This window comes from Perca flavescens, chromosome 16 (genome assembly GCF_004354835.1).
Source record: "Perca flavescens isolate YP-PL-M2 chromosome 16, PFLA_1.0, whole genome shotgun sequence".
In the NCBI taxonomy this organism is placed as follows: Eukaryota; Metazoa; Chordata; class Actinopteri; order Perciformes; family Percidae; genus Perca; species Perca flavescens.
Window position 1 is genome coordinate 19,118,327 of NC_041346.1, and position 13,889 is coordinate 19,132,215.

A 13,889-nucleotide genomic window follows, 5' to 3' on the forward strand; every position below is an offset into this window, starting at 1 on the left:
CATCCTTGGAGCCACACGGATGCTTACAGGTAGCAAGACCTTCACCAAACGCTTCCTTATTGCTGTAAGCAAAATATGTGTGGATGCTGCAGCAGACGTGAGGCGCCACGGATATGACGTCATTCAAAACATTTCCACCCACAGCGCCTTCCAAAAGCAGTGGAAAAAGGCTGTCCCAGAAAAGGACAGACACTCGCTGGAGGGAATCATGAAGATGCAAAAGGGGGCAGAGGCAAAGGACTAATTATATCACTGCTGATTAATGATAATTGTCAGTAAACATCTTTCATGAATGAAATATACCAAATGAGACTTGAGTTATTTAATCAAAGCACAAGATGTCTTTAAGGTTTTAAGGTACAGTACAATATTAATTGCAATCCCCCCAAAATAAAAAGAGACTCTAATGGTGACATTTGCTTTAAGAATGAATGAAACAACAAATTTGAATGTTGTTGGCAGGCCCATTTGGAGTGTACACACAAACCTTTGTATTACACTTAGGCTGTTTCCATGGTGATAATTGCAAACAGAAGGGAAATCTCCTGACAACCCAGTAGTGGTTTAGCCATCACACATCCATACCTCACTGGCAGTGTTTATGTGTGTGTCTGTCTCTTGAAAGTTGATCCACAGAGTTTGGGTCTCATGCAAGTATAATTGCTGCGGATAAAGGTCGAATAAAGTGTGTGGTGTGTGTGTCTACTTCATAGTATGTATCTCAAATAGCTAACGCATGTGATCTGTGTGTTTGAGTTTGTTTTCTCATGCGTCCCTGTGTGCATGCTTAACTTCGTAAATCTGTACATTTGGCTGCTATTGCTGGCTGGCTTTTATGGGAGCATATGGGAAAGCACTCAACTCCTGACTTCCCTCAACACAACTACACACACACATGAAAACACACACATGCAAGAAGGACTGATTGACGAGAGAAATCCTGATAATTTGTCAGAAGTGGTAAAACTGTTGAGGATATTGCAATAATACTAATACATGCATGCCCTCTTATTTGTTGTTTTTCTTTTCTGACAATTCTTGTTTGTAGGTGCATCAAACCTAATTCTTCTAACTTTTTCTAGTAATAACCAGTTAACAGTTGTCTTAACATTATTATGTCTAGCTTGTTTTTATCATATACTTTGCCATTCTGTTTCTGTTTTAGTTCAGTTTCTCTGTACTTTTCCCGCATCATGCACACACCAGTCCCCCTTCTCCTCCTCCTCCTCCTCCTCCCTTTCCAATTCTCCTGACTGGATTTACTGGCCAGAGGAGAGGAAAATGTATGAATCAGTCCAAGGTTGCTCACTCCAATGGAGAGGGAAAACCAGAGAGGGAACAAGGGGAAAGAGGAGGAAGATGGAGAAATACTGAACAAACTTAAAGACGGAGGACGGGGACCTCTTTGCCGTATAAATGATGATGTCAGCAGTCTGGGGCGACTGCTTGTTTAGTTTTTTTTGTATAGTGGACACCTGGATGTACCATCACAGCCAAATGTGTGTGTGTGTGTGTGTGTGTGTGTGTGTGTGTTTTACATGCATTTAGGGGATATGAACATTTGGCTGCAAGTCATAAATCCTTTGAAGAAGGAGTTTGGTCGCACACAAAACCCTCTGTCTCCCTCTCTCTCTTTCACACACGCATGCACGCACGCACGCACACACACACACTCACTGGGTTGGGCAGGGCAGGCCCGTGGTTAGCTATCCAGATGGTTTTAAGGTTAGTTAGAGACTACGCTCAAAGGTGCTGTTTTGCATATTTCTGTGTGTGTATGTATGCCCGCGTGTGTGTGTGTGTGTGTGTGTGTGTGTGTGTGTGTGTGTGTGTGTGTGTGTGTGTGTGTGTTTAAAGAAACTCACTCACCTTCTCTCTTTTTTTAATACTAATTTTACTGCCGATAGTAAAACGTTCACACACGCAAAAGCATCCATGGTAAAGAAACTTAATTTGTAACAAATAAAACAAAGTGAAAGACATATCAAACCATTTCCACCCTCAGTAAGAATAAGTACAAACATTCTCAGGTAAAAGCATCCATGTTTCAGCACTGCAATAGTAGCCCTAGTACTTTCTTACATCTGGTTGCCAATACACCAGATGTTGTTATTATCAATGAGGAGTCCAGTGAGGTGTACATTTTGGAGGTAGGCTGCACCTTTGATTCCAGCATGGAGGAGGCTTTCTACACCAAGGTAGTTAAATACCAACCACTCCTAAACACCATCTCAGAGCTAGGCTGTAGGTGCAGACTACTTGTTTTCATATTTGGTAGCCTACGACACACACATAGGTTGGTAGTAAGAGCGCTGCAACAACTTGGGATGGCCAAAAAGAGGGCTAAACAGCTTGCAAAGTAGTGTGCCATATCTGCTATTATTGGCAGCCGTCACATATGGCGGTGACGTTGCTACTTATACCCTTAAGAACTGAGTATTAAGTATTTAAGTATTAAGTGATATTGTGAAGACCTGCTGGATGCCACTGGTCCACGAGTTTGCGTATATATTGTACTGCATCTGTAATATTTGTGTCCCTTTACCACTTTTCTTCATGTGGACATAAATAAACGTGTGTGTGTGTGTGTGTGTGTGTGTGTGTGTGTGTGTGTGTGTGTGTGTGTGTGCACATGCGTGTGCGTCTGAGAGAGAGAGTGAGAAAGAGAGTGCTGGCATGTGTCAGACTGTAGCTGAATAACTTTGAGGTTCTCTGATTCATACAAAGTTGGATGTCTGGATATCATATGTTGTGTGCAGATTTACAAGTACAAGAGATTTCTACAGTGGAACGCGGTTTCTCTCTCTCTCTCTCTCTCTCTCTCTCTCTCTCTCTCTCTGTGTATGTGTGTGTTTCTCATTTGTTGCTCGCCCCCCCCTTTTTTTTTACTTTGCACAACTGTAATCAAAACCAAAGACTTGAGGGTTATGTGTGACTTTCCTATTTGTCTCTCTTGCCTTTTTCTTCTCTTTTTTTCCTGATGTTAAATTTAATATGTGAGCATTCACTCCCAATTCCCCTGAATTCTTTCATCATAATTTGTTGTCACTTTTAATATAGTTCCTCATTGTCATTGTTTCTCTTACAATATTAAGTATATCTATTGAGTAGTAAATCAATCATCCCATAATGATTATAATGCAGCATCGGCTTCTGCAGTGGCTCTTTCATTTTGTCAGTGCAAAATAAATCTCTATGACTGTTTTTACTATTTAGCCAAATTCCTCATTAATGGAGCAAGTCAGTCTTTTTCTTTCTTTCCCTCACTCACACGTGCACCCTGTGTGTTTCTCTTTCGCCTCCTGCAGGAGAAGGAGAAGAAGTACATGCTGCCGGTGGACAACCTGAAGCTGCGTGATGTGGAGAAAGGCTTCATGTCCAGCAAGCACATCTTTGCCCTCTTCAACACCGAACAGAGGTGCTATTACACACACATCAATATACATACACACAGCAGATACACGTTATAGATCAAATGACAATGGTGATTTTCCAGCCAAGTTAAAATTAAATCTCCATTATTTGTTCAGACAAATGCAAAAAAAAAAAAAAAAAATGGGGTATAGAGAATAATATAAAAAAAAAACATGAAGATGAACATTCAGCATTGTGTGCCCACAGGAATGTGTATAAAGACTACCGTCAGCTGGAGCTGGCCTGTGAGACTCAGGAAGACATTGATGCTTGGAAAGCCTCCTTCCTCAGAGCTGGAGTTTATCCTGAACGGGTCACGGTAAGATTTTGTCAAAGTATTTGTTTTATGCATACATATATAAGCTAAGGACTGGAAATTTATAAATGAGATAGTACCTGTAAGTTGATATTTTGGCTTTAATGATTGGAGTGACTTCATACTGACACAGTATGAAACCATAAACACAACACATTATTTACCTTGATTATTTCCAAATCGCATAAACTAAAAGTAAAGCTAATAATTATTAAAATTTTTTCATTGAGTTGTTGATGTTTATTTTAAGTCTATTTAAATGTTGTCACGTCTCTCATGCAATACTGTATCTGTCCTCTTTCGATGTCTGTTTTCCTCATCGCTGTTTGAGCTTATAGGAGAAAGAAGGAAAGGTATGTTATTTTGGTCTGCATCCTGCATTTTTATCATGTGTCTTTGAAATAACATTTCACCCTAAAACAATTATTCAGGAAGACGTTGTGTTTGGCAGTCACCTTTTACCTTGTATGCCGTATCTACAATCTGTTTCTCTAACTCTCTCTCTTGCTGAAGCTACGCTGAAGTTAAACTCTATGTCCTCTTCCTCCCTCCCTCATTGGTCTCCACAGAGTGAAGGCAGTGATGAAAATGGCTCTGACAACATAATGCACAGCATGGACCCTCAGCTGGAGCGGCAGGTGGAGACCATTCGTAACCTGGTTGACTCCTACATGGCCATCGTCAACAAGACCGTCCGCGACTTGATGCCGAAGACCATCATGCACCTCATGATTAACAATGTGAGTTGGACATTTTTCAACTGTCAGCTCTTTCAGATTTATATACGTTCCAAACATAGATCTGTAAAAAGAAAAACTTTAACTTTCATCACAAAACTTTGTCATTTCGACCAGACTAAAGAGTTCATCAACGCAGAGCTGCTGGCCCAGCTGTACTCGTGCGGCGACCAGAACTCGCTGATGGAGGAGTCTCAGGAGCAGGCCCAGCACCGCGACGAGATGCTGCGGATGTACCACGCCCTGCGGGAGGCCCTCAACATCATCGGTGACATCAGCACATCCACCATAACCACCACCATGCCGCCTCCCGTGGATGACTCCTGGCTGCAGGTGCAGCGGAGTGGCTCCGGAGGAAGGTAAGGCACAACGAGAATAGACAGAGGAAGAGCATTAGAGGCTGGGGAATGTTTGGTGGGACCAGATGGCTTCTTTTTTTTTACCCTTGAAGTTATTATTTTCTAAATAATTATTTAATTCACTTAAAATATGAGCTTTGCATACTATTATCAGATTGGTTGTTTCATTTTTGTTAGTGCAGTGGTTTATGTCTCGCCCCTTCTCCTCCAGGTCTCCAGCCACCAGTCCAACTCCAAACCGCAGGGCTCCACCGGGACCTCCGGGCCGCCCGGTCTCTCGTGGGCCTCCACCTGGGCCTCCTCCCGCTGGGGGACCCCCAGTCCCATCTCGCCCAGGGGCTTCTCCGGACCCTTACAGTGGGCCACCACCCACCGTGCCCTCCCGGCCTAACCGCGCACCCCCAAGTGTGCCCAGGTGAGTGAAAACAGGAGAGGCCTTTCAAACAAACAAACAAACCTTCCTCACGCCAACATATTTTAAAGTAGGTTTCAGTAGGTTTTACACCGATTTTAACATCCAAACCACTACTTATAATATTATGCCAAGCTATCCAACCTGAAGTGTGGATACTCTCTGTTACTAAGGGGGATGTGAAGACACCTGGATGAGGGGATAAAGGAGGTAAATGGAAGTGGAGAGCTATGGTTGTGATAGAGGGTAGATGAATAGACAAATAGATTGATAGAGATCCCTAAATAGATGGATAGACCGTGATAAAACTCATGATCAGTGGACTATTTTCCTCATTTTTTTCTCTTGGTTTGGGTAAACAGTTGTTTGGGTAACTTGTTGGTACCTTTCTGCCACCACTTTGAACTTTCAACACGCTGTCAACCATCACCAATGATATATAACACTCCACTATTCCTGGCTTACACCCACCTCACTGCTGTCCTCATCTGAATAGTTAAGAATTGTGTGCCTTTCTTTAAGAAAAATCAGTGAGTGGAATGAGCGTTTTTCTTTTCTATTCTCCATTAACTGTATCTGCCTTGTGCTTGTCTTGGTTCGTGAGCTTGCTAACTTCTTTATCCTGGGCCTATTGATTGAGTAGCAGCTTGCCTCCTTTGAAGTAGGAGACACTAACGTTGCTGAGCAAAGCTCTCACTGGCAAATGCACCTTCAGAAATTAGATGGACACAAAAACTCTTACTCAAAATCCTCAGTAGTGAACTGATTTCTTTCTATCCCGTATTGTGGTCTGTCCTAAGTGAGAGCTGAGCACATGTGACATTGGTCATTTCCTGCACTGTAACCGTTTGCACTCCTTTTCTCTCTTCCTCCTCTTCATCCCTATTTTCCGCACTACACCTTTGTCCCCACACATGACTATGGTTCCTTCTACAGAATCACTATCACTGACCAATGAGGACTAACGTTTCTGGTACGTTGGGTACTGTCCGCCATCATCATCATCATTATCATCATCATGACCACTTTCCTTCTTTTTCTTCCTCTCAGGAGACATCCTTTCACTGCATGCCATTTTCTTTTTCTCACTTTTCTTTTCTCTTCTCAGAGCGCTGCATGGGCAAACACACACCCAGTTCAGACGGTGTGTGTGTGTGTGTTTGCATCAGTGTTTGAGCTGATTTTGGAGTCAATGCTGATATTTTTATTGAAGGGGTATTCAGTATGTCAGAATGTGTAAAAGTGTCTTGTGGCGTTTTGTGAAATTTCCTCACATTACAGCAGCAACAGGTTAGACAAGATCCAACTGTCCAAAACTTAAAGATTATTATCGTTTGTGTTAGTGTTGTACTGTATGTGACGTATGAATGCCATGACATCCCACTCATCCCTGTCTCTTGAGTGTCTGATGTTGTCGTTCAAAGTCATGGCATCTGTCAATATCAACGTTCAGTTCCTAATTTAGCGAGTGTGCAGGTAGCACTGCTGGTGATTCTCAACCGGACCTTTTTCTAGGGAAATAAGGAATCGTTTTTTGCTTTTCAGGCCTCTAAAACCAATTTAAATGAAACAATCTGAAAGGGGAATATCCATGGATGAATTACTGAACGGGTCTACCGGGCACAGGCCCAGGGGCCCAAGTGTCAGGGGGCCCTTGGCCTTCACCTACATAATGTCACTCAAAGTGACACATACCGAGCACAAAGAGATTCAAAATGACCACAAAGAAACATAAAAAGACTACATAGAGACACAAAAGACTACAAAGACAACTTTATGTGTCTCTTTATAACTGCTGTAAAGAGACACATAAAGACCCAAAATGAATAGTGGCACAACAACCACAAACCAAAAAAAATTACAAAGACACACAAAATGACTACAAAGAGAGCCTAACAACTATAAAGTCTTGCTGTAGGTGAGGTGGTGGGCCTTTTGCATATCTGTGCCCAGGGGACCATTGTCTCATAATCTGCCCATGGGAACATCACTCTTTGTTTGCAATTTATAGACATATGCAACCTGTGAAAAGGGGTTGTGAGTAGACACTGATTCATTTAAAAAAACAAACTAAACTGGGCAGAAAAACGTATTCTTTTTTATAAAAAAATAGAAGTTAAAAAAAAAAGTTCAATCATTTTGGGAAATAGGCTTATTTGCTTCCTTGCCAAGAGTTAGATGAGAATATCGATAACATAAATATTTGTACAGTAAATATGTAGCTACTCCCAGCAGCCAGTTAGCTTAGCTTAGCTTAAAGACTGGAAGTACGGAGAAACAGTTAGCCTGGCCCTGCCCAAAGATAACAAAATCCACCTACCAGCCCCTTTTAAAGCTCACTAATTAACACATTATATCTCGTTTGTTTAATTTGAACAAATAACAAAGTGTAAAGTAGCCAAGACTCTTCACGGTCTTTATGCTAAGCTAAGCCAACTTCCAAAAACCAGTCAAACTTCCCAAAATGTATGCTTACTTGTCAATCATCTTGTGAAAACATACATTACCTGCATTGTGGCCATGCTAACTGAGCCTGATACCTTTTTAATGTTGGTTGTGTATTTGGGTTTCCTTCCATGTGGTATCTTATGATATAAGTGGCTGTCTTGTGATTAAAGTACTGTATTTATGTGTATGTGCATGATTAACACATAGGGGCCCTGAAATAACGACATGTAAGTATAAAGTTTAAATGAAGACTGCAAACACCTTGAAAACACTAATCCAACCTTTTTCCATCCTCTCTTCTATGCATCTGTTCTTGTGTGTTTGTGTGTCCATGGCAGTCGGAGACCCCCACCTTCTCCAACCCACTAGACCTCTGAGCTCCTCCCCCTCTCCATCTGTCCGTCCCACCTCCAGATGAGAGGCCATGGACAACAGTGCCACCTTCCTGTCGTTTTCTGCTATACCCGACCTGAGCCGGCTCCCTTCTCCTGCTCCTACTTTTCCCTTACAAGTCACGCACACACACAACACACAACACAACACACAACACAACACACACACACACACACACACTTCTGTTTTACACAGACACGCAGAATACTTGAAACACACCTGCATGACTGACATACGAACATGCTGCACCCCTCCCCTCAGAATTTAAATAAACTATTTAGAGAATATAAAATAAATAATTGATACATTTTTGAGTGTATGCCCACATGCGCATGCACACTGCTTACATAAATACACACACATATACTGTATAAATACAAGCAAATACATACAGACTATGTGTTCCTGCAATTAAACCTAAGGTGGGAGACGTCCATACTGAGCATGACACTTTAGTGTAGAGTATTACATTATACTCTAGTCTTTCCCATGGGTATTCTGGCTGCTGTCTGACTTATTTCTTTCCTCTTTTTAACATTTGTTTATCATATGTTTCTTTTATGTTATTTTTTTCCTGATTTCTTTAAAAAAAATTCGGTCACTTGTGTGTTTAACAAAATAAGGGGGGAAAGGATCACAGACTCCTCGCTCCCAGATACCTGGACAGACAAGAGCTGCTGCTCTTCAGTCCCCCACTCCTCCTCCTCCTCCCCTTGCATTAGGACTGAAGTGATCATCATCTGTTGTAGTATCCAGAAGGCCTCACTGTCACTAAATTCACCTAGGTCATAACTTTCTTGTGTAGTAGAGTCATTCTGAGTGGACAGCCAAATAGTTCACATAACTGTGTCACATCCACCTCTCGAAAACTCTGTTGTCTGTGCTTCCACAGAACCTATGCAACAATGAAAATTGTTTCCCAATCTTTTTCTCTCTTATTTTTTGCCTCAAAGAGGCACCTCCCATGGCCCTTCTCCCACTTTCCTCCTCATTACAAAAACTTTGTTATTGTGTTATCTTATCGAGGCGGGATCTGAATAGAAAGTGCAATATGTGGAATATCCTTCTGCAGACAGCTGCATGACACCAGTCACACAAGAATCAGAGTATATTTCAACTGAGAAGAAGGGAATCTGTGGCCTGGGTGTCTCGCACCCAGAGACTGTTCAATAGCTCCTCATACATCCTTTTTATTCGGAGGGAATGATATATATATATATATATATATATATATATATATATATATATATATATATATATATATATATATTTGGAGTGTGTTTCTAAGTCAGTTCCAATCACATTATGCATCAAATCCTCTGATATACTGACTGGGAAAACGTTTAGCATTTTATCCAGGTTTATGATCAGCATGTATTTATTTTCTGTTGTTTTTTTTCTTCTTTTCTTCCTTCTCAGTGGCCACGTGGGTGAGTGAGAACATGAAAACAGCCACAGTCTATGCATAAAACTATCAAAACGCTCCTCCTGTTTCCCCTCACATTGCTGTCTGAGAGCCTGTCAGTTCAACCGTTCTTTTCAGCTGTTCTGCAACTGAACTTTGCTGTCAGTGTGATGTGTCGTATTTTGACCCCAAACAAAAATAAGCAACCCACCAGCCACAAAAACCCATCTCTGAACCTAAACTGATGTCATTTTAACCATTTAAAAAAAACACTTCAGTGACCCCTTGTACATCTTAGTACTCCACAACTGCAACGCAAACACAACAAAGCATATTCTACTTATTATTTAACAGTAAATATGGACATATCTTAATGTGTTATTATGTATATGTGTGGTGCATCTTATGAGAATTGTACTTCCACTGTCTAGAGAATTTAGTCTGCTGAATATTTAAATTATTATGAATAAATGATTATGTGTATAAGGAAATATTTGAAAAACTTATAAAAATGTGTAATGCAGTATATATATATATATGGACATTGCCAGGTTGTTTGATACTCTAGCTGGTAGCAGAGAGGTTTTTGTTTAGTTTTTTCTTGTTTCTCTGTATGTGTAGAAGAGCAGAAAGGGACAGTGTGAATGTGTGAAGTCCTGCAACAACCAGGTCCTGTGTCTTGTTTAAACTGCTGTGGATGGAACGATGACTTTACGCTGCAGGACTACTGTGCTTTGTCAACACATTAAACACCTCTGTGTACTGAAAGAAGTTTCCTTTATGTGTTCTTTATGGTGGTAAACAGCAGGGAGGAGGGAGGTGAACTGAATTGAATTTTAAAGATATATTTTTGTAGCCTGACAAGCCAGACCCACATCAAGATGTTGGGTCTGGGAACTCACCATTGACAGGGCTCAATCCGAGCGGCGGGATAAATGGTTGTCTTTCAAATTCTCTCTGCACGCAATAGGATAGCTCTAAAACCAGGCAGAGCAACGAAGAAGGAAGAGAAGCTTATTGATAGATTCAACTTTTGCCGTATCTGGTCGGCAAAACTCCGAACACATCTTCCTTTTTTAAGAATGATTTCAGTGCCGTTTTTTGTTCTTTTCTCAAAGAAAAGCTTAACTCCAAGTCTTCCAGAAGATCGCTGTTCCCAGCAGCAGCAGCCATAAGCCCGCCCACCGACTCTATACACGATGTGATTGGCCTGACCAGAGTTTGGTTTTTCCAGCTCGCAAGCCAACGGAGAGTGCCTAGACCCCCCTGGCTGCAAATTAAATTTGCTGCCGCTAGGGTGCGTCTAGATTTCTAGAATAATATTTTTGGGCATTTTAGGCCTTTAATTGTATAGGACAGCTTAGACTTTTAAGGGGAGAGAGAGGGGGAATGACCTGCAGCAAAGGGCCGCAGATCGGAGTCAAACCTGCGGCCGCTGCGCAGAGGAGTAAACCTCTATATATGGGCACCCGCTCTACCAACTGAGCTAACCAGGCACTGAATTGAAATTTAAAGGAGCAACAAAAACATCTATAGTAACCCCCAAACTTCCGGCACATGCGTTTGAAATCTGGATCTACCAAACTCAGAAAAAAATAATGTTGTCAATTGTATATTTAATGTTTATTTGTATAGGGACAATTATGTAGCATAAACTAATGCCACACACATTTATAGCCTCGCTGATTTGCAATGCACGTCTCTAGATGGGCCTTTAAAAGACATAAAACTCAACAACAAATACATAGTGCAAAATACAAACTCAACAATAGGTACGTACATTAAAAACACAAGACTTAGCAAAAAATAAAAAATACAGACCAAACAAGACATAAACTAATACAATAAAGCACCATAAAACAAGAAGCACCAGATCATTCATATTTACAAGACTGATCCTTTTTTAAAAACTGTGTTTGGTTTAAGTTTAAAATGATCTGTCAGGATCCAGATTGAGTTCTGAAGGTTAAGGAATTCCACATTGATCCCCTGAACAGAAAAAAAACTGTTTAGTAATATGAGATTGTTTAAAAATGATATAGCCAAAACGGGTTTCACTGAGCATTTAATTATAATAATAGTTTGTTGGGTATTTAATTGTGCTTTTGTCACAGTAGGAAAAGCACAGGTGTTAATAATCACATCAACGATGGCTGAACTCTATTTAGCTGCTTTGTTACTGTGCATGTAACATGATGGAGCCCTTGTTAATGTTATTAGCAACACGTGTGCTTTTCCTACTCTGACAAGTCCAATTGCCTGCTGTGTCTTTATTGCCAACATTACCGAAAGTATCAAAATAATTAAGAAATCAAGACACAATGTGTTCAAGTTGCTCAATCAGTTTTATTCAGGAGAAAGGGAGAAAATATTACTCAAGGAAAAAAAACTATTCAGAAAGCTTCTGTCAGAAGCAGCCCTCGAACAAATCAGTTCTCTGAATGATCCTTCATTTCCATCCGTCGCTTCTATTTTACATTAAAACTGATTAGTTGAGATACTAACTTATTCCAAATAAATAGAACATTTTCGCTTTTTTAGTCAATCTTTGTATTAAATCACAGCCAGTCAGTAACCGCCAAAGCCTTGACTCTGAGCTCACTTTCAGACACACGGTCCACACTGCCAGTAAACATGGCAGAGCAGCTTTCCCCCACACACCAGGCATAATGAATATACAATATGTTACACAGTTACAGTATATACACCACCTCATTTACAGTAAAGACAATAAATGGTTCCTTGCTATTTGTTTCAATCACACATAACATATTTAACAGTGAATTAGAGTGTGGGAAGTAATTGTATCCATATTGTCTTGTTATTTTACAAGCCCCGAAACAACAATAAAAGGATTTTATTATTTACCTCTTTGTCTGACAAAAGAAACAAAATGAACGAAAAATGTAATCAAATCATATTTTGTGGCATGTTTCAAAGGAAACCAAAAAGTGACAGAATGCTAAGAAGCGAGGAATTTTTAAAATCAAGAATGATTAGGTAAATGTATTGAAAAACCACCGGTTCCTAACGAAGTGCTGTGGTTTAGGGTGAACACAGCGCTGTTTACTTTGCTTGTAAAAAACACCAAGTATATATGGCCCCCACATATTACATTTTGCTTAAAATACCAAAATTTGCACTATTGCTTTCTGTCCTGTTGCAGTTAGTGATCAATATCAAGTGTGCAATAATAACTTACAAACGTGTGCTACCTTAAAGTAAACACAACAGAGAGGATCTTAAAATGACATCCAAATGAGAAGGTTAAAATACCTCCAAAAGTAGTCTGTAGGATTTTTGTATGACTCGCAGTGAGACCCTCATGTCTTTGCATATTAAAATCATGGAAAGACTCTTAAAAACCAAAGGCCTCTGCCATAACTTCATCTGAAATGGGGGAGAAAAAAAAATAGCTATGGGTTTTAGTTGCAAAAGGAAAGAGATCATTGTTGATCAATTAATCCATCCTCCAATCTACATTTGTGAATATGAGCATCTCCCTCAAGGCTAGACACCTGCGATGTCTTAAGTTTAAGAAAAAGTAAACAAGGAAGTTGGTAGGATGTCAATGTTGGGATCCTAACTAATTTCTTGTTTCCAATGCCCATAGGAGTGTTGCAAATTCAAGTTACTAAATTAATATGAACAGTAATGGGTGTAGTTTTGGAAAGAGTTGTTCATTTTCTCAAATTCTGATTGGTCCACACTTTTGGGAATAACATCACAACCTTTTGAACTGAGCAATCTCATTAATGTCACCTATTCATATTTACAATTCATCCTGTGAATGCAACACACACACACACACACACACACACACACACACACACACACACACACACACACACACACACACACACACACACACACACACACACACACACACACACACACACACACACACACACACACACACACACACACACACACACACACACAGAACCCTCAGCTTAAAGAGTGCGGCTTCATAGGATTCCCTTTTTCCTCAACAGGAATTATTAAGCAGGTTTCGTTAGAAACGTCACTGTCCAACCAGCCACAGAGGACAGAGCTGAATGAGAAGCTTTGTACAGTTTTAGTGCAATCATTCTTATATAATCTGATAGAACTCTACAAAAAAAACAACTTCGGCAGAAGAGGAAACACACGCGTACGTGATGTACACTCACACAGTCCAGTTGTAAAGGATGTGCATTAATTCATCTCTGATATGTGGAACTATAAGCACATGTAACAGGAAAGAACAGGCTCTACTCAATAGTGTCAATTTGTTTAGAAACTTAAAGACCCCATGAAATTTAAGTTAGGACTCAGTTATGGTTGAGCAGCTTTGATGAGGGGGAAAGGAAAAAAAAAAAAGTGTATAGACATTTGAGATGAGGCCATGAATTATGAGTGCAGA

The 13,889-nt window shown here is 40.4% G+C and overlaps 1 protein-coding gene across 1 annotated transcript in view; it reads left to right on the top strand.

Annotated features, from left to right (window-relative positions):
- dnm1a (dynamin 1a) overlaps nucleotides 1–8,249 on the top strand; it is a 48,669-nt gene extending 40,420 nt beyond the window's left edge. Inside the window, exons 15-20 of the mRNA XM_028601136.1 lie at nucleotides 3,309–3,418; nucleotides 3,622–3,733; nucleotides 4,300–4,470; nucleotides 4,585–4,826; nucleotides 5,038–5,241; nucleotides 8,025–8,249. Of these exons, the coding sequence (XP_028456937.1) occupies nucleotides 3,309–3,418; nucleotides 3,622–3,733; nucleotides 4,300–4,470; nucleotides 4,585–4,826; nucleotides 5,038–5,241; nucleotides 8,025–8,055 (870 nt within the window). The 3' untranslated portion in view covers nucleotides 8,056–8,249. The remainder of the gene's footprint in view (nucleotides 1–3,308; nucleotides 3,419–3,621; nucleotides 3,734–4,299; nucleotides 4,471–4,584; nucleotides 4,827–5,037; nucleotides 5,242–8,024) is intronic.
- Nucleotides 8,250–13,889: the final 5,640 nt, after the last annotated feature.